Source organism: Oncorhynchus tshawytscha, linkage group LG01 (assembly GCF_018296145.1).
Source record: "Oncorhynchus tshawytscha isolate Ot180627B linkage group LG01, Otsh_v2.0, whole genome shotgun sequence".
Taxonomy (NCBI): Eukaryota; Metazoa; Chordata; class Actinopteri; order Salmoniformes; family Salmonidae; genus Oncorhynchus; species Oncorhynchus tshawytscha.
The window spans coordinates 92,726,462-92,751,527 of NC_056429.1; the positions used below are offsets into that span (position 1 = coordinate 92,726,462).

General features: G+C 42.7%; 1 protein-coding gene across 1 annotated transcript in view; it reads right to left on the bottom strand.

Annotated features, from left to right (window-relative positions):
* LOC112238315 (integrin alpha-9-like) overlaps window positions 1–25,066 on the bottom strand; it is a 166,294-nt gene that overhangs the window by 94,359 nt on the left and 46,869 nt on the right. The window contains exons 8-15 of the mRNA XM_042327389.1: window positions 24,855–24,917; window positions 23,215–23,352; window positions 22,263–22,368; window positions 18,935–19,029; window positions 12,224–12,314; window positions 9,822–9,867; window positions 7,471–7,625; window positions 2,233–2,393 (exon numbers count right to left, since the gene is read on the bottom strand). Coding sequence (XP_042183323.1) covers window positions 2,233–2,393; window positions 7,471–7,625; window positions 9,822–9,867; window positions 12,224–12,314; window positions 18,935–19,029; window positions 22,263–22,368; window positions 23,215–23,352; window positions 24,855–24,917 — 855 coding nt within the window. The remainder of the gene's footprint in view (window positions 1–2,232; window positions 2,394–7,470; window positions 7,626–9,821; window positions 9,868–12,223; window positions 12,315–18,934; window positions 19,030–22,262; window positions 22,369–23,214; window positions 23,353–24,854; window positions 24,918–25,066) is intronic.

Consider the following 25,066-nt stretch of genomic DNA (forward strand, 5'->3'; position numbering starts at 1 on the left):
AACCTTCTTGTCACAGCTCACATTGATGTGCCATCCTGGATGAGCTGCACTACCTGAGCCACTTGTGTGGGTTGTAGACTCCGTCTCATGCTACCACTAGAGTGAAAGCGCCGCCAGCATTCAAAAGTGACCAAAACATCAGCCAGGAAGCATAGGAACCGAGAAGTGGTCCGTGGTCCCCACCTGCAGAACCACTCCTTTATTGGGGGTGTCTTGCTTATTGCCTATAATTTCCACCTGTTGTCTATTCCATTTGCACAACAGCATGTGACATTTATTGTCAATCAGTGTTGCTTCCTAAGTGGACAGTTTGATTTCACAGAAGTGTGATTGACTTGGAGTTACATTGTGTTGTTTAAGTGTTCCCTATTTTTTTGAGCAGTGTATATTATAGCCAATGTTCCCTCTAAGTTGCGCACTGCTCCCTTCGGACTGCCATGCAGAAGAAATATCAGCCCTCGCAGAGAAGCACGAGACTGAACTTCACTCAACTTTCTAGAGTTTTCCCCTTGAGTTAACACTATCAACGTTTCCCTCCACTGTGGAAATTGTGCTCGAATCAACACAATATTAGCCACCTTCAACGTAACATACTGAAAAAAAAACTATGCAAGACTTAGTATGCAAACTAACTGTGCAAGAGATTTTCTTGTGGAGCGCATCGGAGTAGGATTTTATTGCATTGACAGCCATGACTCAGGCCCATACTCTTAACCAATCAGAGCTGCAGTAGGCCAATATGCAAATAGACCATTGCCATATATGGATCTGTGCCATTCACTTTGAACTGGACTGTTTACAGTATGAGGGGTCACGAATAGATAGGCTTGAGATCAAAGCGAGAGCTGCATGTAGCCACCTGTGCAAATGTGTTAATGTTCTTTGCTAATTAGTTATTAGCACAGTTATAGCTAATTTCTAGACAACAATGGGGGAGTGGTTGCTTCCTACAAGAGCACTTCAGGCCATCTTTGAAAAGCGAGTCAGGTAAAGAGCTTTTTTATGTTTTAAAGGGGCAGTGTTGTATTTTGAAACAGTCTTCAATAAGCTAAGTAGCCAACAGGCAGAGGGTAGCATAATTTGACTGATTAATTGTATTTTGTGGTTTCTTGCGTCAAACAACACATTTTCAGTCACCTCCTTGTCTGAAGGTGAAGTGGATAAACAGGTAATTAATGTCAAGCCCTGCATGTTTTTTCTAAAGTCTCATGGAATGTAGATTTTTCAACATTGAACACCACACATTGCTGCTACTGTAGGCTGAATGATAGAATGTTATGGGATGCATTCTTCTCCATTGTTATTGATTGTAGGCCACTGGTAGGACTACATTATGATCAAACATCCACAGTAGAATACTTGGCCCCTGTTATAACTGGAATTTAAAGTGGGTTCAGCCTCAGTGTTCACTGTAAACGTGTGTTGAAAGTTGCACAGCAGACCTGAAATTTGCTCAGTGCTGAAAAAAAAATGAGAGGGAACAATGATTATAGCCAACATGATTCACCTTTGTTTTGTTTGCCTTGCCTACAATTTCAACATTGTTTTGAGCCTGTCAAAACTATTAAGACTGAAAGGAAGTTGCCACCGGAGATGCTATGGAGATTGAACGTCGCTTCAGAACATCAAAACAAACAGAAAGAAAACAGCTTGACAAACACTGCTTGAATAACCCAGTTGCCATGAGAAAGAGTTCAGTGGAGGACATGGACACAATAGCTCCAACTGAACCAGCTAACTTGGACAAATAGGGCAACATCAGGGCACATGACATCTTAACGACATGTTTTATGGATGAGAAGTCATCATACAGTATACTGTCACCTTAACCTGGTGGCACACAACACAGTCTGGTGTGTGAGACTACAACCCAGTGGTCTCTGTTGGTCAACCAGAAGATGTCTTCTTGACGTTTAAACAAACTTCCTTATACAACCAGTATACAACCTGACCGCGACTTTACGACAAAAAAACTGATAATCATTGCAACCAGCTTTGAACGCTGGGGACAATCTGCTCGGAGGAAAAAGGGACCTATCTTATGTGATCTCTACAGGAATTGAAGCCACAACCTTGGCATTGCCAACCACAGGCCCACATTTTATTTATTTATTTTATTTCACCTTTATTTAACCAGGTAGGCCAGTTGAGAACAAGTTCTCATTTACAACTGCGACCTGGCCAAGATAAAGCAAAGCACTGCGACAAACTAAATGACTTCTAGGGACTCACCTTAACATATGCAGTGTACTGTTGGCAATCCTCTCTGTTGATGTCCAGACTGAGCTCGTTGCTCATGAAGCTGATCTGGGCTCCGTTCTGAATGAAGTACACTCTGGAAGACTGGCTCCTCTGCCTCTTATCCACATCAGCTGTCAGGTTATACAACAACTCTGGGGAGCAAGGAGAGAGAACAGCTGTCAGGCTATACAACAACTCTGGGGAGAGAGGAGAGAGACCAGCTGTCAGGCTATACAACAACTCTGGGGAGAGAGGAGAGAGACCAGCTGTCAGGCTATACAACAACTCTGGGGAGAGAGGAGAGAGACCAGCTGTCAGGTTATACAACAACTCTGGGGAGAGAGGAGAGAGACCAGCTGTCAGGTTATACAACAACTCTGGGGAGAGAGGAGAGAGACCAGCTGTCAGGTTATACAACAACTCTGGGGAGAGAGGAGAGAGACCAGCTGTCAGGTTATACAACAACTCTGGGGAGAGAGGAAAGAGACCAGCTGTCAGGTTATACAACAACTCTGGGGAGAGATCAGAGAGACCAGCTGTCAGGCTATACAACAACTCTGGGGAGAGAGGAGAGAGACAAGCTGTCAGGTTAATAAACAACTTTGGGTTGAGAGGAGAGAGACCAGCTGTCAGGTTAATAAACAACTTTGGGTTGAGAGGAGAGAGACCAGCTGTCAGGTTATACAACAACTCTGGGGAGAGAGGAGAGAGACCAGCTGTCAGGCTATACAACAACTCTGGGGAGAGAGGAGAGAGACCAGCTGTCAGGCTATACAACAACTCTGGGGAGAGAGGAGAGAGACCATCTGTTTTGACTGCCTTTGAGCCAGTGGATTACTGAACAAAACGCGCCAACAAAACTGAGTTTTTGGGATATAAAAGAGGGACTTTATCGAACAAAACGACAATTTATTGTGTAACTGGGACCCTTCTGATTGCAACCAGATGAAGATCTTCAAAGGTAAGTGATTCATTTTAGCGCTATTTCTGACTTTCGTGACTCCTCTACTTGGTTGGAAAATGTTTGTATGCTTTTGTAAGCGGGGCGCTGTCCTCAGATAATCGCATGGTATGCTTTCGCCGTAAAGCCTTTTTGAAATCTGATAAAGCGGCTGGATTAACAAGAAGTTTTTATTTTAACCAATGTATAACACTTGTATTTTCATGAATGCTTATTAATTACTATTTCTGTATTTTGGATTTGCTGCACTGCAATTTCACCGGATGTTGTCGAGGTGGGTCGCTAGTGGCACGCCTGCGCCAGAGAGGTTTTAAGGAGTTTGCTAGAGGATTTTTTTTTTTTACAATTCATTTTTTAAAATTGTTTATCTACTTCAAACAACACAAATACCAAACATTATTCAAGATGATCAACAAACACGGAGTATACAAAACATTATCCAAGATGATCAACATACACGGAGTACACAAAACATTATCCAAGATGATCAACATACACGGAGTACACAAAACATTATCCAAGAGGATCAACATACACAGAGTACACAAAACATTATCCAAGATGATCAACATACACAGAGTACACAAAACATTATCCAAGAGGATCAACATACACGGAGTACACAAAACAATATCCAAGATGATCACCATACACGGAGTACACAAAACATTATCCAAGATGATCAACATAGACGGAGTACACAAAACATTATCCAAGATGATCAACATACACTCAGTATACAAAACATTGTGAACATTATGCTTCAGACACCTTGTAGAGTCCATGCCCCGACTAATTAAGGCTGTTCTGAGAGCAAAGGGGGGTGCAACTCAATATTAGGAAGGTGTTCCTAATGTCTGGTATACTCAGTACATGTCCGCTTTCAAACATCTCTGTTTATAATATACCATATCTAAAGGGACATAGTTCTGTTTCTTCTCCAGTTTGGTATCGAAGGTGAATACAGGCTTTTTAATTGATAGCTTTACATTTTTTTGCAGCAATTAGACTTAGATTACAAGACTTTCTCTGATATTGATCAACAATATTTTCATTTCCTGAACAGACATACTTTTTTGAAATCCGTGGAATGAATCATCGTCACGCACGAGCAAACACACACACGCGTGCACGCACATACACAGTCTGCAGAGTGGTGAAATGCTGTAAAACAGTTGGAGGGACAGCAGCATACACCCCAGTCACAACCAAAAGGGTACTGTGTGTGTGTGTGTGTGTGTGTGTGTGTGTGTGTGTGTGTGTGTGTGTGTGTGACATTGATTCATTCCACGTGTGCACGCTAATGTGTGTACGGGAGCGCCTTCCATGAGCTCACCCTGCCAGGCGGAAAGGAGGGGCGTTGAGTGTTCATTACCGGCCCAGGCGTCGTTACCAAACTATACCAGCAGGCTACTTCCCTGTCCTGGGGGGGGATCAAGCATGACCAAACCCACAGACACAACCATGACCACAACCACAACCACAACACAACCAGGGCCACACCTAAACCAAATATTGTTTATAACTACCCCAAGATAAACCACAGCCTGTAGTTTCCAATGGGAGCAAATGATTCATAATGGGCAGAAAAAAGCAAAGGTGGGCAGAGCCAAGCAGGAGCTAGCGAGATCCTATAGGCACATTTTAGCATGTATTTGCATATTTCCGCTACGTAACGCCTACTCTGAAGTGTGCGTGTGCAATAACTCAATTTGCTATTGCACTCTTTCTAAACAACGCATTTTTTTTACTTTGCAAAGGGGAAAGTCTACAAAACTTAGACTACTCTGTTGTAAGAGATTGTAGTTTTGGGAACAAAAACTGTACAGAGATCAAATGTTTCATCGATGACAAAATTAGCCGAATGCCGGACAAAATCCATCTCGCTCCATTTTCTCCCACCGGGCTTCCTCTCATCACCATATTTGGTAGTGAGTGGAAATGCCAAACTGATGCCTCAGATTTATATATTGAAAAAAATTTAAACACAACATGCTACAAATTTCTAAGATTTTACTGAGTTACAGTTCATATTAGGAAATCAGTCAATTGGAATGAATGAATTAGGCCCTAATCTATGGCTGGGAATACAAATATGCATCTGTTGGTCACAAATACACTATATATACAAAAGTATGTGGACACCCCTTCAAATGGTCTATTTCACAGCCACATTGTATAAAATCGAGCACACAGATATAAAATCTCCATAGACACACATTGACAGTAGAATGGCCTTACTGAAAAGCTCAGTGACTTTCAACGTGGCATCATAATAGGATGCCACCAATCCAACTAGTCAGAGCTGCCCCGGTCAACTGTAAGTGCTGTTATTGTGAAGTGGAAACATCTAGGAGAAACAACGGCTCAGCCGCGAAAGTGGTAGGCCACACAAGCTCACAGAACAAGACTGCAGAGTGCTGAAACATGTAAAAATTGTCTGTCCTCAGTTGCAACACTCACTACCAAATTCCAAACTGACCCTGGAAGCCACGTCAGCACAATAACTGTTTGTCGGGAGCTTCATGAAATGGGTTTCCATGGCCAACAAGCCTACGATCACCATGCGCAATGCCAAGCATCGGCTGGAGTGGTGTAAAGCTCCCACCATTGGACTCTGGAGCAGTGGAAACGCCTTCTCTGGAGTGATGAATCATGCTTGACCATCTGGCAGTCTGACGGACTAATCTGGGTTTGACGGATGCCAGGAGAATGCTACCTGCCCCAATGCATAGTGCCAGATGTAAAGTTTGGTGGAGGAGAAATAGTGGACTGGGGCTGTTTTTCATGGTTCGGTCTAGGCCCCTTAGTTCCAGTGAAAAGAAATCTTAACGCTACATCATACAATGGCGTTGAATTTGAACGCTGACTGCGAGCCAGGCCTAATCGCCGAACCTCACTAATGCCCTTGTGGCTGAAGGGAAGCAAGTCCCTGCAGCAATATTCCAACATCTAGTGGAAAGCCTTCCCAGAAGAGTGGAGGCTGTTACAGCAGCAAAAGGGGAGACCAACTCCATTTTAATGCCCATGATTTTGGATTGAGATGTTCGACAAGCAGGTGTCCACATACTTTGGGTCATGTAGTGCACCTTAAAAACAAAAAGGTAGGGGCGTGGATCAGAAAACTAGTCAGTATCTGGTATGACCAACATTTGCCTCATCCAACGCGACACATCTCCTTTGCACCGAGTTGATCGGGCTGTTGATTGTGGCCTGTGGAATGTTGTCCCACTCCTCTTCAATGTGAAGTTGCTAGATATTGGTGGGAACTGGAACACAGTGTAGCACACGTTGATCCAGAGCATCCCAAACACATTCAATGGGTGACAGGTGAGAATGCAGGCCCTGGAACAACTGGGACATTTTCAGCTTCCAATAATTGTGTACAGATCCTTGTAACATGGGGCCGTGCATTATCATGCTGAAACATGAGGTGATGGCGGCGGATGGATGGCACGACAATGGGCTTCAGGATCTCATCTCAATAGATCTGTGAATTAAAACTGCCATCGATAAAATGTGATTGTGTTCGTTGTCCGTAGCTTATGCCTGCCCTTACCATAACCCCACCACCATATGGCACTTTGTTCACAATGTTGACATCAGCAAACTTCTCGCCCACATACACGTGGTCTGAATAAATGTTCTAGCAACAGCTCTGGTGCACATTCCTGCAGTCAGCATGCCAATTGCACACTCCTTCAAAACTTCAGACATCTGTGGCATTGTGTTGTGTGACGAAACTGCACATTTTAGAGTGGCCTTTTATTGTCCCCAGCACAAGGTTCACCTGTGTAATGATCATGCTGTTTAAATCAGCTTTTTGATAAGTCAAACCTTCAGGTTGAGAGAAATAAGCTTTTTTGTGTGTATGGAACATTTCTGAGATGTTTTATTTCAGCTCATGAAACATGGGACCAACACTTTACATGTTGTGTTTATATTTTTGCTCAATGTACATCTGGTAAAACTGGCTCATTGTTCTATCTGTGCCTGAACAGTCAACGAGGACCACACCATCACAGTCAACCAGAACCGCGCCATAACAGTCAACGAGGACCACACCATCACAGTCAACCAGAACCGCGCCATAACAGTCAACCAGGACCACGCCATAACAGTCAACCAGGACCACGCCATAACAGTCAACCAGGACCACACCGAACAGTCAACCAGGACCACTCCATAACAGTCAACCAGGAATACGCTAGAACAGTCAACCAGGACCACGCCAGAACACAGATGTGTGTAGTTGTATTAGTGCTCACCTATCTGTCCTGGCAGGTGTTTTCCTCTGAAGAGCAGGCAGACTCTTGCGTTGAAACAGTTGAGGTGTTGGGGTCCCTCGTGACACTGAGGCACAGAGATGTTGATGGAGACAGGCAGGTAGATAGACACGTCCACAGTGATCACCGGCCGGGACCTAAACACCAAATATAACATGGTGTCAATGGACCTACAACCAATACAATACAATATGGTGTCAATGGACCTACAACGAATACAATACAACAGTGTCAATGGACCTACAACCAATACAATACATCATGGTGTCAATGGATCTACAACCAATACAATATGGTGTCAATGGACCTACAACCAATACAATACAACATAGTGTCAATGGACCTAGTGTCAATGAATACAATACAATATGGTGTCAATGGACCTACAACCAGTACAATACAACATAGTGTCAATGGACCTACAACGAATACAATACAACAGTGTCAATGGACCTACAACCAATACAATACAACATGGTGTCAATGGACCTACAACCAATACAATATGGTGTCAATGGACCTACAACCAATACAATACAACATAGTGTCAATGGACCTACAACCAATACAATACAACATAGTGTCAATGGACCTACAACCAATACAACACAACATAGTGTCAATGGACCTACAACCAATACAATACAACATAGTGTCAATGGACCTACAACCAATACAACACAACATAGTGTCAATGGACCTACAACCAATACAATATGGTGTCAATGGACCTACAACCAATACAATATGGTGTCAATTGACCTACAACCAATACAATATGGTGTCAATGGACCTACAACCAATACAATATGGTGTCAATGGACCTACAACCAATACAATACAACATAGTGTCAATGGACCTACAACCAATACAATATAGTGTCAATGGACCTACAACCAATACAATATGGTGTCAATGGACCTACAACCAATACAATACATCATGGTGTCAATGGACCTACAACCAATACAATACAATATGGTGTCAATGGACCTACAACCAATACAATACAACATAGTGTCAATGGACCTACAATCAGTACAATAAAACATAGTGCTAATGGACCTACAACCAATATAATACAATATGGTGTCAATAGACCTACAACCAATAAAATATGGTGTCGATGGACCTACAACCAATATAATATGGTGTCAATGGACCTACAACCAATATAATATGGTGTCAATGGACCTACAACCAATACAATATGGTGTCAATGGACCTACAACCAATACAATATGGTGTCAATGGACCTACAACCAATACAATACAACATAGTGTCAATGGACCTACAACCAATACAATACAACATAGTGTCAATGGACCTACAACCAATACAATACAACATGGTGTCAATGGACCTACAACCAATACAATACAACATGGTGTCAATGGACCTACAACCAATACAATATGGTGTCAATGGACCTACAACCAATACAATACAATATGGTGTCAATGGACCTACAACCAATACAATACAACATGGTGTCAATGGACCTACAACCAATACAATACAATATGGTGTCAATGGACCTACAACCAATACAATATGGTGTCAATGGATCTACAACCAGTACAATAAAACATAGTGCCAATGGACCTACAACCAATATAATACAATATGGTGTCAATAGACCTACAACCAATAAAATATGGTGTCAATGGACCTACAACCAATACAATATGGTGTCAATGGACCTACAACCAATACAATATGGTGTCAATGGACCTACAACCAATACAATACAACATGGTGTCAATGGACCTACAACCAATACAATACAATATGGTGTCAATGGACCTACAACCAATACAATATGGTGTCAATGGATCTACAACCAGTACAATAAAACATAGTGCCAATGGACCTACAACCAATATAATACAATATGGTGTCAATGGACCTACAACCAATACAATACAACATGGTACTGCAATAGACACAGCCTGGAATTCATGTATTTCTGCGATAAAACATTTTACTATGTTCCACTGTATGTGTTTATATTACTATGTTCCACTGTATGTGTTTATATTACCATGTTCCACTGTATGTGTTTATATTACTATGTTCCACTGTATGTGTTTATATTACCATGTTCCACTGTATGTGTTTATATTACCATGTTCCACTGTATGTGTTTATATTACTATGTTCCACTGTATGTGTTTATACTACTATGTTCCACTGTATGTGTTTATACTACTATGTTCCAATATCTACACTAGCATAGTCCCAATTACAATTGAGCAACGTATTGGGGCTGCATTCAAAGTGGTATGCTGGTATGGACATTGGAACAAAGCCTGACTTACAACCACTTACCTCAATAACACCACGCTATCAGCCATAAAAGCACCAATGGTAATATCTGCAATGAAAGAACAACCAATGAGCGCAGCAGATCTCTCTCGTTCTTTGAAGATATGGCACGATGCACAAAGGTCATCATTAACAAGTGATGGCCTTTGTGGGTCCTCATACCTGTTGTTTTCTGTTCTAGTTCTAAATGTCCACGATTGATGTGGAGCCCAGTAACCACTCAGAGTCAGACAGACAGGAGTGTTACTGGCTGACCAGTAACCATTCAGAGTCAGACAGACAGGAGTGTTACTGGCTGACCAGTAACCATTCAGAGTCAGACAGACAGGAGTGTTACTGGCTGACCAGTAACCACTCAGAGTCAGACAGACAGGAGAAGGAGTGAGCAATGCAACAAAGCTCTTTGGACATTCTTTACTTTGTCTGCTGATTCTGAGTTCATTTTATGTATTAATTCCTAAATCTAATCAAGCAGGTACAGTTGAAGTCAGAAATTTACATACACCTTAGCCAAATATATTTAAACTCAGTTTTTCACAATTCCTGACATTTAATCCCAGTACAAATTCCCTGTCTTAGGTCAGTTAGGATCACCACTTTATTTTAAGAATGTGAAATGTCAGAATAAAAGTAGAGAATTATTTATTTCAGATTGTATTTCTTTCATCACATTCCCAGTGGGTCTGAAGTTTACAAACACTCAATTAGTATTTGGTAGCATTGCCTTTAAATTGTTTAATTTGGGTCCAACATTTTGGGGAGCCTTCCATAAGCTTCCCACAATAAATTGGGTGAATTTTGGCCCATTCCTCCTCACAGAGCTGGTATAACTGAGTCAGGTTTGTAGGCCTCCTTGCTCGCACAAGCTTTTTCAGTTCTGCCCACAAATTTTCTATAGGATTGAGGTCAGGGCTTTGTGATGGCCACTCCAATTCCTTGACTTTGTTGTCCTTAAACCATTTTGCCACAACTTTGGAAGTATGCTTGGGGTCATTGTCCATTTGAAAGACCCATTTGTGACCAAGCATTAACTTCCTGACTGATGTCTTGAGATGTTGCTTCAATATATCCACATAATTGTCCTCCCTCATGATGCCATCTATTTTGTGAAGTGCAACAGTCCCTCCTGCAGCAAAGCACCCCCACAACATGATGCTGCCACCCCCTTGCTTCACGGTTGGGATGAGGTTCTTCGGCTTGTAAGCCTCCCCCTTTTTCCTCCAAACATAACGATGGTCATTATGGCCAAACGGTTCTATTTTTGTTTCATCAGACCAGAGGACATTTCTCCAAAAAGTACGATCTTTGTCCCTGGATCTTGTCCCTACGATCTTTTACTGTGGATATAGATAATTTAGCACGTGTTTCCTCCAGGATCTTCACAAGGTCCTTTGCTGTTGTTCTGGGATTGATTTGCACTTTTCACACCAAAGTACGTTCATCTCTAGGAGACAGAACGCATCTCCTTCCTGAGTGGTATGACGGCTGCGTGGTCCCATGGTGTTTATACTTGCGTACTATTGTTTGTACAGATGAGCGTGGTACCTTCAGGTGTTTGTAAATTTCTCCCAAGGATGAATCAGACTTGTGGAGGTCTACAATTGTTTTCTGAGGCCTTGGCTGATTTCTTTTGATTTTCCCATGATGTCAAGCAAAGAGGCACTGAGTTTGAAGGTAGGCCTTGACATACATCCACAGGTACACCTCCAATTGACTCAAATGATGTCAATTAGCCTATCAGAAGCTTCTAAAGCCATGACATCATTTTCTGGAATTTTCCAAGCTGTTTAAAGGCACAGTCAACTTAGTGTATGTAAACTTCTGACCCACTGGAATTGTGATACAGTGAATTATAAGTGAAATAATCTGTCTATAAAAAATTGTTGGAAAAATTACTTGTGTCATGTACAAAGTAGATGACCTAACCAACTTGCCAAGCTATAGTTTGTTAACAAGAAATTTGTGGTGGTTGAAAAATGAGTTTTAATGATTCCAACTTAAATGTATGTAAACTTCCGAATTCAACTGTGTTTAATAACGACATGAAGTTGAGACGTAGGTCCTAGGTGTTTCATTAGCCCTACACCTAGTGTTAGCTATGTTGAGATGTAGGTCCTAGGTGTTTCATTAGCCCTACACCTAGTGTTAGCTATGTTGAGATGTAGGTCCTAGGTGTTTCATTTTTCCTACACCTAGTGTTGGCTATGTTGAGATGTAGGCCAGAGGTGTTTCATTAGCCCTACACCTAGTGCTGGCTATGTTGAGATGTAGGTCTAGGTGTTTCATTAGCCCTACACCTAGATTTGGCTATGTTGAGATGTAGGTCCTAGGTGTTTCATTAGCCCTACACCTAGTGTTGGCTATGTTGCATCATGTCTGTATTGTACTGTATAATATGACCCTACCTGGATATCCATTGCTGTCCATGTCCACATTGCCAGAGATTGATTGGCCGAACATCTGGAGGGCGGGGTTAATGCTCTGTCCAGACACTCTCTGCAATGAATGATATAAAACGTGAGATAGAACATATACATACATGCAAGCACACACACTGACCTGAAGACCAAACACTGTGAACACATTACTGTAGCAGTAGGGATCAGAGTCATACCGTCTAACCGTTTGAAGCACCAGTCTGCTACCACTACTATAACAGACCACTGTCTACTACCACTACTATAACAGACCACTGTCTGCTACCACTACTAAAACAGACCACTGTCTGCTACCACTACTATAACAGACCACTGTCTGCTACCACTACTATAACAGACCACTGTCTGCTACCACTACTATAACAGACCACTGTCTGCTACCACTACTATAACAGAACACTGTCTGCTACCACTACTATAACAGATCACTGTCTGCTACCACTACTATAACAGATCACTGTCTGCTACCACTACTAAAACAGACCACTGTCTGCTACCACTACTATAACAGAACACTGTCTGCTACCACTACTATAACAGATCACTGTCTGCTACCACTACTATAACAGATCACTGTCTGCTACCACTACTATAACAGACCACTGTCTGCTACCACTACTATAATAGACCACTGTCTGCTACCACTACTATAACAGACCACTGTCTGCTACCACTACTATAACAGAACACTGTCTGCTACCACTACTATAACAGATCACTGTCTGCTACCACTACTATAACAGATCACTGTCTGCTACCACTACTATAACAGACCACTGTCTGCTACCACTACTATAATAGACCACTGTCTGCTACCACTACTATAACAGACCACTGTCTGCTACCACTACTATAACAGATCACTGTCTGCTACCACTACTATAACAGACCACTGTCTGCTACCACTACTATAACAGATCACTGTCTGCTACCACTACTATAACAGATCACTGTCTGCTACCACTACTATAACAGACCACTGTCTGCTACCACTACTATAATAGACCACTGTCTGCTACCACTACTATAACAGATCACTGTCTGCTACCACTACTATAACAGATCACTGTCTGCTACCACTACTATAACAGATCACTGTCTGCTACCACTACTAAAACAGACCACTGTCTGCTACCACTACTATAACAGATCACTGTCTGCTACCACTACTATAACAGACCACTGTCTACTACCACTACTATAACAGACCACTGTCTGCTACCACTACTAAAACAGACCACTGTCTGCTACCACTACTATAACAGACCACTGTCTGCTACCACTACTATAACAGACCACTGTCTGCTACCACTACTATAACAGACCACTGTCTGCTACCACTACTATAACAGACCACTGTCTGCTACCACTACTATAACAGACCACAGTCTGCTACCACTACTATAACAGACCACTGTCTGCTACCACTACTATAACAGACCACTGTCTGCTACCACTACTAAAACAGACCACTGTCTGCTACCACTACTAAAACAGACCACTGTCTGCTACCAATACTATAACAGACCACTGTCTGCTACCACTACTAAAACAGACCACTGTCTGCTACCACTACTATAACAGACCACTGTCTGCTACCACTACTATAACAGACCACTGTCTGCTACCACTACTATAACAGACAACTGTCTGCTACCACTACTATAACAGATCACTGTCTGCTACCACTACTAAAACAGACCACTGTCTGCTACCACTACTAAAACAGACCACTGTCTGCTACCACTACTATAACAGACCACTGTCTGCTACCACTACTATAACAGATCACTGTCTGCTACCACTACTAAAACAGACCACTGTCTGCTACCACTACTATAACAGACCACTGTCTGCTACCACTACTATAACAGACCACTGTCTGCTACCACTACTATAACAGACCACTGTCTGCTACCACTACTATAACAGATCACTGTCTGCTACCACTACTAAAACAGACCACTGTCTGCTACCACTACTAAAACAGACCACTGTCTGCTACCACTACTAAAACAGACCACTGTCTGCTACCACTACTATAACAGACCACTGTCTGCTACCACTACTATAACAGATCACTGTCTGCTACCACTACTAAAACAGACTACTGTCTGCTACCACTACTAAAACAGACCACTGTCTGCTACCACTACTATAACAGACCACTGTCTGCTACCACTACTATAACAGATCACTGTCTGCTACCACTACTAAAACAGACCACTGTCTGCTACCACTACTAAAACAGACCACTGTCTGCTACCACTACTATAACAGAACACTGTCTGCTACCACTACTATAACAGAACACTGTCTGCTACCACTACTATAACAGACCACTGTCTGCTACCACTACTATAACAGACCACTGTCTGCTACCACTACTATAACAGATCACTGTCTCCTACCACTACTATAACAGATCACTGTCTGCTACCACTACTAAAACAGACCACTGTCTGCTACCACTACTATAACAGACCACTGTCTGCTACCACTACTATAACAGACCACTGTCTGCTACCACTACTATAATAGACCACTGTCTGCTACCACTACTATAATAGACCACTGTCTGCTACCACTACTAAAACAGACCACTGTCTGCTACCACTACTATAACAGACCACTGTCTGCTACCACTACTATAACAGACCACTGTCTGCTACCACTACTATAACAGACCACTGTCTGCTACCACTACTACAACAGACTTCTGTCTGCTACCACTACTATAATAGACCACTGTCTGCTACCACTACTATAATAGACCACTGTCTGCTACCACTACTATAACAGACACTGTCTGCTACCACTACTATAACAGACCACTGTCTGCTACCACTACTATAACAGACGACTGTCTGCTACCACTACTATAACAGACCACTGTCTGCTACCACTACTATAACAGACCACTGTCTGCTACCACTACTATAACAGACCACTGTCTGCTACCACTACTATAACAGACCACTGTCTGCTACCACTACTACAACAGACTTCTGTCTGCTACCACTACTATAATAGACCACTGTCTGATACCACTACTATAATAGACCACTGTCTGCTACCACTACTATAACAGACACTGTCTGATACCACTACTATAACAGACCACTGTCTGCTACCACTATTATAACAGACGACTGTCTGCTACCACTACTATAACAGACCACTGTCTGCTACCACTACTATAACAGACCACTGTCTGCTACCACTACTATAACAGACCACTGTCTGCTACCACTACTATAACAGACCACTGTCTGCTACCACTACCATAACAGACCACTGTCTGCTACCACTACTAAAACAGACCACTGTCTGCTACCACTACTAAAACAGACCACTGTCTGCTACCACTACTAAAACAGACCACTGTCTGCTACCACTACTATAACAGACCACTGTCTGCTACCACTACTATAACAGATCACTGTCTGCTACCACTACTAAAACAGACCACTGTCTGCTACCACTACTAAAACAGACCACTGTCTGCTACCACTACTATAACAGACCACTGTCTGCTACCACTACTATAACAGATCACTGTCTGCTACCACTACTAAAACAGACCACTGTCTGCTACCACTACTAAAACAGACCACTGTCTGCTACCACTACTATAACAGAACACTGTCTGCTACCACTACTATAACAGAACACTGTCTGCTACCACTACTATAACAGACCACTGTCTGCTACCACTACTATAACAGACCACTGTCTGCTACCACTACTATAACAGATCACTGTCTGCTACCACTACTAAAACAGACCACTGTCTGCTACCACTACTAAAACAGACCACTGTCTGCTACCACTACTATAACAGACCACTGTCTGCTACCACTACTATAACAGACCACTGTCTGCTACCACTACTATAATAGACCACTGTCTGCTACCACTACTATAATAGACCACTGTCTGCTACCACTACTAAAACAGACCACTGTCTGCTACCACTACTATAACAGACCACTGTCTGCTACCACTACTATAACAGACCACTGTCTGCTACCACTACTATAACAGACCACTGTCTGCTACCACTACTACAACAGACTTCTGTCTGCTACCACTACTATAATAGACCACTGTCTGATACCACTACTATAATAGACCACTGTCTGCTACCACTACTATAACAGACACTGTCTGATACCACTACTATAACAGACCACTGTCTGCTACCACTACTATAACAGACGACTGTCTGCTACCACTACTATAACAGACCACTGTCTGCTACCACTACTATAACAGACCACTGTCTGCTACCACTACTATAACAGACCACTGTCTGCTACCACTACTATAACAGACCACTGTCTGCTACCACTACTATAACAGATCACTGTCTGCTACCACTACTATAATAGACCACTGTCTGCTACCACTACTATAATAGACCACTGTCTGCTACCACTACTATAATAGACCACTGTCTGCTACCACTACTATAACAGACCACTGTCTGCTACCACTACTATAACAGACGACTGTCTGCTACCACTACTATAACAGACCACTGTCTGCTACCACTACTAAAACAGACCACTGTCTGCTACCACTACTAAAACAGACCACTGTCTGCTACCACTACTATAACAGACCACTGTCTGCTACCACTACTATAACAGATCACTGTCTGCTACCACTACTAAAACAGACCACTGTCTGCTACCACTACTAAAACAGACCACTGTCTGCTACCACTACTATAACAGACCACTGTCTGCTACCACTACTATAACAGATCACTGTCTGCTACCACTACTAAAACAGACCACTGTCTGCTACCACTACTAAAACAGACCACTGTCTGCTACCACTACTATAACAGAACACTGTCTGCTACCACTACTATAACAGAACACTGTCTGCTACCACTACTATAACAGACCACTGTCTGCTACCACTACTATAACAGACCACTGTCTGCTACCACTACTATAACAGATCACTGTCTGCTACCACTACTAAAACAGACCACTGTCTGCTACCACTACTAAAACAGACCACTGTCTGCTACCACTACTATAACAGACCACTGTCTGCTACCACTACTATAACAGACCACTGTCTGCTACCACTACTATAATAGACCACTGTCTGCTACCACTACTATAATAGACCACTGTCTGCTACCACTACTAAAACAGACCACTGTCTGCTACCACTACTATAACAGACCACTGTCTGCTACCACTACTATAACAGACCACTGTCTGCTACCACTACTATAACAGACCACTGTCTGCTACCACTACTACAACAGACTTCTGTCTGCTACCACTACTATAATAGACCACTGTCTGATACCACTACTATAATAGACCACTGTCTGCTACCACTACTATAACAGACACTGTCTGATACCACTACTATAACAGACCACTGTCTGCTACCACTACTATAACAGACGACTGTCTGCTACCACTACTATAACAGACCACTGTCTGCTACCACTACTATAACAGACCACTGTCTGCTACCACTACTATAACAGACCACTGTCTGCTACCACTACTATAACAGACCACTGTCTGCTACCACTACTATAACAGATCACTGTCTGCTACCACTACTATAATAGACCACTGTCTGCTACCACTACTATAATAGACCACTGTCTGCTACCACTACTATAATAGACCACTGTCTGCTACCACTACTATAACAGACCACTGTCTGCTACCACTACTATAACAGACGACTGTCTGCTACCACTACTATAACAGACCACTGTCTGCTACCACTACTATAACAGACCACTGTCTGCTACCACTACTAAAACAGACCACTGTCTGCTACCACTACTATAATAGACCACTGTCTGCTACCACTACTATAACAGACACTGTCTGCTACCACTACTATAACAGACCACTGTCTGCTACCACTACTATAACAGACGACTGTCTGCTACCACTACTATAACAGACCACTGTCTGCTACCACTACTATAACAGACCACTGTTTGCTACCACTACTAAAACAGACTGAATAAGGCTAGGGTTGGAGAAGACTATTACATTTCACCTGATACTGTATCTCTGTATCTTTCAGTAGATAACGCTGATGGACTGCTGATGGAAGCTACTCCCTATGTAGTGCACTACTTTGACCTGGGACATATTGGCTAAGTAATGCCATTTGGGACTTACCCTGTATAATGTTTCATGGAGCTAATATCCATTGTGGGGATCCTTTGTTCTGCATTTCCTTTGTTCTGCACTCCTGTGTTTGTGTGAGTGTGTCTTGACATTAGATGAGTACTTTATACCGGACTACAGGTTAATGAAAACACACTCCTGTGTGCGTGCGTGGGTGGGTGCGTGCGTGTGTGTGTAAAATCTCCTCCCAGGATAACATTACCACCTGGGTCATTATAACACATTGGTCAGAGGGTGCTTCCCAAATGGAACCCTATTCCCTATTCAGTGCACATAGGGCTCTGTTGAAGAGTAGTGCACTATAGGGAATAGGGTGTAATTTTGGATACTGCTGCTGTGTCAACATAGATGTAGCTGTGATCTTATCTTTATTGCTAACACAATACGGTGTGTTGTGCGCGCTCACTAAACTAGAAATGAAAAACAGATGATGACGCACCCAAGGTGTTGATTACTTGTTGTGTCTAACCATTGAAAGTGTCTTTACCATAGAATATTTGGTGACGATTCCTGTGGCATCACCATGGTAAATGTAAACCGCTCCACTGTAGTCATCTTCTTTGGGTGCTCCTATGGCCACATCTAGAGAGAAGGAGAGAGAGAGAGAGGCAGAGAGAGAGAGAGAGGCAGAGAGAGAGAAAGGCAGAGAGAGAGAGGCAGAGAGAGAGAGAGAGAGAGGCAGAGAGAGAGAGAGCGAGAGAGAGGCAGAGAGAGAGAGAGATGCAGCAAGAGAGAGAGATGCAGCGAGAGAGAGAGGCAGAGAGAGAGAGAGAGAGAGGCAGAGAGAGAGAGAGAGGCAGAGAGAGAGAGAGAGAGCAGAGAGAGAGAGAGAGAGAGAAGAGAGAGAGATGCAGCGAGAGAGAGAGATGCAGCGAGAGAGAGAGAGGCAGAGAGAGAGAGAGAGAGAGGCAGAGAGAGAGAGAGAGAGAGAGAGAGAGAGAGAGACAGAGAGAGAGAGGCAGAGAGAGAGAGAGGCAGAGAGAGAGAAGCAGAGAGAGAGAGAGCACATTAAATGTTTTGTCCTAGCACTACACAGCTGATTCAAATAATCAAAGCTTGATGATGAGTTGGTTATTTGAATCAGCTGTGTAGTGCTAGGGTAAAAACCAAAACATGCACCCAGGGGGGGCCCCAGGACTGAGTTTGGGAAGCCCTGTCTTAAAAGACAAGTGTTGTCAGTGCCCATAAACCCCAATATGATACCTCTGTGAGAGTGGAAACAGAACCATAAAGCTGAAGGCAAAATTATCATACTTCGACTAGATCCCACATGTCACCCATAGGTAGGGCTCTGGTCAAAAGTTGTGCACTATGCAAGGAATAGGGTGCCATTTGGGACGAAGACTACGTCCCCTTATCCTCCCTGGCAACAAAACCTGGAAATTGCCTTTTAAAAACAAAAACAGTTTTTCAGTGATATTGTTATAGCATGCCTCAGTGAAAAGTGAATGTTTTAAAACTGAATCATATCATGGATAAGGAAGTCTTCAAGGTTTATAATGTGATTTAGCAACATACATGTAGTCTACTAAGTACCTCATCATATTTATTTTACATGGTCAAATATGGGGTGTTGAAAGCTGAAAGAAATTCTGAAAGAAATTTAAACATACTGAATGTAATTGTTGGGTATAAAGTTATTGTATGGCTTATCTTTAACTTTTCTAGTGAATTCATCTTATCTAAAAAGCTGGAATCATATCGAGTGGAAATTGGCTACAGATTTTGATGCGGCCATTCAAAAATCTGCATAAAAACAATATGCACATTTTCCCACCAGAGTTGTTTCCGTCAAATTGACATAGTGCACTTAAAATAACTTTTGCGGTTAAATTCCCATGTACCAAATAAAAAAGCACAAGTTAAACAGGTTTCCATCGCATTTCAAACTCTACTGATGGTTTTGTCTCAAAAAAGGATGTGTTATATAGCGAATGTGCCCACTCCGGTATTGGCACGTGTGCTCTAGCCAACAGCTCGGGTATAGTCTACCCGATGAGATTATTATGGACAGAAAAAGCAAGATTACGTCAAACGGCAGCTAAGCATCATGTCACCAGAATAAGACCCTGAATATTTATTGGAAAAGAGCATCAAGATCATCACCTTGCACTTTCACCACCCTGTGAAGTTCATCAGAACATATTTCATCTGTAGCCTAATAAACTGTATGCTTTCCTGAGTTGTAGTGGGAGGAACACACAACATGTGTGTTGCGACTCCAAGTTTATATATCTGCTATATCTGTGTGTGTGTGCTATATCTGTGTGTGTGCTATATCTGTGTGTGTGTGTGCTATTTCTGGGGATGGGTGTGCTATAGCTGGGTGTGTGTGTGTGTGTGTGTGCTATATCTCTGCATGTGTGTGTGTGCTATATCTGTGTGTGTATGCTATATCTGTGTGTGTGTGCTATATCTGTGTGTGCTATATCTGGGTGTGTGTGTGTGTGTGTGTGCTATATCTGGGGGTGTGTGTGCTATATCTAGGGGTGTGTGTGCTATATCTGGGGTGTGTGTGCTATATCTGGGTGTGTGTGTGCTATATCAGTGTGTGTGTGTGTGCTATATCTGGGGGTGTGTATGCTATATCTGGGTGTGTGTGTGTGTGTGTGTGTGCTATATCTCTGCATGTGTGTGTGTGCTATATCTGTGTGTGTGTGTGTGTGTGTGCTATATCTGTGTGTGTGTGCTATATCTGTGTGTGCTATATCCGTGTGTGTGTGTGTGCTATTTCTGTGGGTGTGTGTGCTATATCTGTGTGTGTGTGTGCTATATCTGTGTGTGTGTGTGCTATATCTGGATGTGTGTGCTATATCTTGCTATATCTTGGTATGTGTGTGTGCTATATCTTGGTCTGTGTGTGTGCTATATCTGGGTGTGTGTGTGTGCTATATCTGGGTGTGTGTGTGCTATATCTGGGTGTGTGTGTATGTGTATGTGCATCTGTGCGTGTGTGCTATATCTGTGTGTGTGTGTGTGTGTGTGCTATATCTGTGTGTGTGTGTGTGTGTGTGTGTGTGTGCTATATCTGTGTGTGTGTGTGTGTGTTATATCTGTGTGTGTGTGTGTGTGTGTGTGCTATATCTGTGTGTGCTATAGTGTGTGTGTGTGTGTGTGCTATTTCTGTGTGGTGTGTGTGCTATATCTGGGTGTGTGTGCTATATCTGTGTGTGTGTGTGCTATATCTGGGTGTGTGTGTTATATCTTGGTCTGTGTGTGTGCCATATCTGGGTCTGTGTGTGTGCTATATCTGGGTGTGTGTGTGCTATATCTGGGTGTGTGTGTGCTATATCTGTGTGTGGGTGTGTGTGTGTTATATCTGTGTGTGTGTTGTATATCTGTGTGTGTGTGTGTATGTGTGTGTGTGTGTGTGTGTGTGTGTGTGTGTGTGTGTGTGTGTGTGTGTGTGTGTGTGTGTGTGTGTGTGTGTGCTATATCTGTGTGTGTGTGTATGTGTGTATGTATATGTGGGTGTGTGTGCTATATCTGTGTGTTTGTGTGTGTGCTATATCTGGGTGTGTGTGCTATATCTGTTTGTGTGTGTGCTATATCTGGGTGTGTGTGCTATATCTGTGTGTGTGTGTGTGTGTGCTATATCTGGGTGCTATATCTGGGTGTGTGTGCTATATCTGGGTGTGTGTGTGTGCTAACATTGTCGACTAGACCACTTCTCATGAAAATAATGTAATATTCATGTGTGTCATCGAGAAGTTTGGTATTTGTACAACAATGGTGGAGGTTGGAGGAGTGGACACATTTTCATAAGCATACATTCTATACTTGACAACACAGTGAGTTAGTTGAGAGACACTTACCTTGGTACCCATCGTCATCAATGTCTCCGATTGCAGTGATGCACTCTCCAAAGTGTGCACTGTAGGCATTATCACCATTTAAGAGTCCTGCTTCCTCCATCACACCCTGCAATTAGAGTCCGACAGGGGTACGGTTATGACGTTACACTGGGGAACGGTTATTACGTGAATCAACCCATAACTAAAGGGAAATGGTTATGACATGACACAACCCTTTACTTTAAAGGGCAATTGTTATTATAATATTTTTTTATTTATTTAACTAGGCAAGTCAGTTAACAACAAATTCTTATTTACAATGGCGGCCTACACCGGTGAAACCCGGATGATGCTGGGCCCTATGGGACTCCCAATCATGGACGGTTGTGATACAGCCTGGATTCGAACCAGGGTATCAGTAGTGACGCCTCTAGCGCTGAGATGCAGTGCCTTAGACTACTGCACCACTTGGGAGCCTAACTGAAATACATCCATAAGAACCTCAAAGACTAGCTAGTTACAACATCCTAATGATAACTCACCGTAAGAACCTCCAAGACTAGGTAGTTACAACATCCTAATGATACCTCACAAATAGAACAGGACCAGACAAAGTTAAGCAATCCCCACTTTTAAAGCAAATACTTTTCTTTAAGTTCGTAGCATTTGGTTAACCAGCTGGTCTGACATGGACAGATGAACAAACTATGGAGGTCATATAAACTCTTGCTGCACTATAGGCAGCCATGTTTACATACGGAGGTTGACTGGAGGACTAGAATATACTGTTCATTGCACATTTCTCATATTTTTCAGAAATCACATTTACAGAATTCCTAGCTGTAAGATTCCCTCCCTGGTCATTCCCTTCTGAATATCCTACAACTTCTGAACAACATGGGCCATTTCAGAAAGTTTATAACATTTTCAAACACTATTCCCGTTCAAGCCAGATCTCAATCTTCCCACTCACGTTGCCTTTGCTGAGGTAGACAGAGACCTGTCCCTCGTCCCGTAGCGTGCTGTGCATGGGCGCTCCAACCAGCAGGTCCGACAGGCCATCCCTGTTCAGGTCAACTCCACATAATGAGGAGCCAAAGTAAGAGCCCATCTGGAAAATAAACAAGCACAGCCACACAGACAGACAGCATTGGGTCAGACATCACATCAGTGAAAGTGCATGACTTTGTATTCATCTTTTATATAATGTATAAAGCTATAGACGGACGTAGCACTGGTTAGTGGTTTCTTAGACAAACCCAGCACTCGTCAGATCACATAGTCAAGGACCGCTTTTCAACTAAAAATTAGTAATGGTGTTGATCTAGTATAATGTTGTATCTGTCATGTGAATTACGTGTGTATTTATTAGCCACAACTGAAGTTCCCACTGGGAAAAATATTCTCCTCTCCTCTCCTATATTCATTGCCTAGGAGGTCTGCTTTTCTGCATGCCATCAAGATAGACATGCACTTTAGTTTCATCATCCTCTCCCTCCACAATCTGACTAGATTTCTTTTCCCTTTCATATCTCGACCAACATTAACAGAATGTTTACAAAACGTATCTTTATCTACCAAGATATACTTGTTATTTCCGCTTAAAACCATGTGAATTGCCCTACCTAGCTGTGTGGTTCCTGGCCAGACGAGGGATGTGTCCCAAATGGCATGTCTTTCCCTATATGGTGTACTACTTTTGACCAAAGCCCATGGGCTGTTGTTTGGAATGCAGCCCACAGCCTCCTTCCCTCCCATTAGCTAACCACTGCTGCTCTCTAAACATTACATAGACAGCATAAACAGTGTGGTTCTCCTGAGAAAACAAAGAACTAGCAGCCTGCCATGTTTCAGCTACACCAGCTGAACTAGCAGCCTGCCATGTTTCAGCTACACCAGCTGAACTAGCAGCCTGCCATGCTTCATCTACACCTGCTATGAACTAGCAGCCTACCATGCTTCTTCTACAACAGCTTTGAACTAGCAGCCTGCCATGCTATGAACTAGTAGCCTGCCATGCTTCATCTACACCTGCTATGAACTAGCATCCTGCCATACTTGATCTACACCTGCTATGAACTAGCAGCCTACCATGCTTCTTCTACAACAGCTTTGAACTAGCAGCCTGCCATGCTATGAACTAGTAGCCTGCCATGCTTCATCTACACCTGCTATGAACTAGCAACCTGCCATGCTTCATCTACACCAGCTATGTGTACTCTACAACACATGGGGCCTGGTTTCCCAGACCCAGATTAACATTAGAGACTCTCCATTGAGCATGCTTTTTAGAACAAGACAAGGCATGTGTCCATTATAACTCATGTTATTTCTGATAACAAAGAATGCTAACAGATGCTTGAAGTGAACGGTAGTTCTTTGTTTCTCAGTTGGTAAAGCATGGTGCTTGTAATGCCAAGGTAGTGGGTTAGATTCCCGGGACCACCCATCTGGTATGATGCATGACTAAGTCACTTTGGGTAAAAGTGTCTGCTAAATGGCATATATTAAGAGTGATTACTACCGACACACTGGTAAATAAACAAAAATATGTCACTTATGTAGTAATGCTTAAAAAGCATAGTAGCTAACTGTGAACCTTCAGACACATACCATTGTCCCCGAGGCTTGAAAGATCTTCACCAAAGACACACCATTGATTCTGAAAATGTAAACCTGGAGGGAAAGGAGTCAACAGCGTTAAAATACTGGTACGTTTCAGGTACTCGGTACAGGTATGTATGTTCCAGGTACACAGTACAGGTATGTACGTTAGAGGTACACAGTACAAGTATGTACGTTAGAGGTACACAGGACAAGTATGT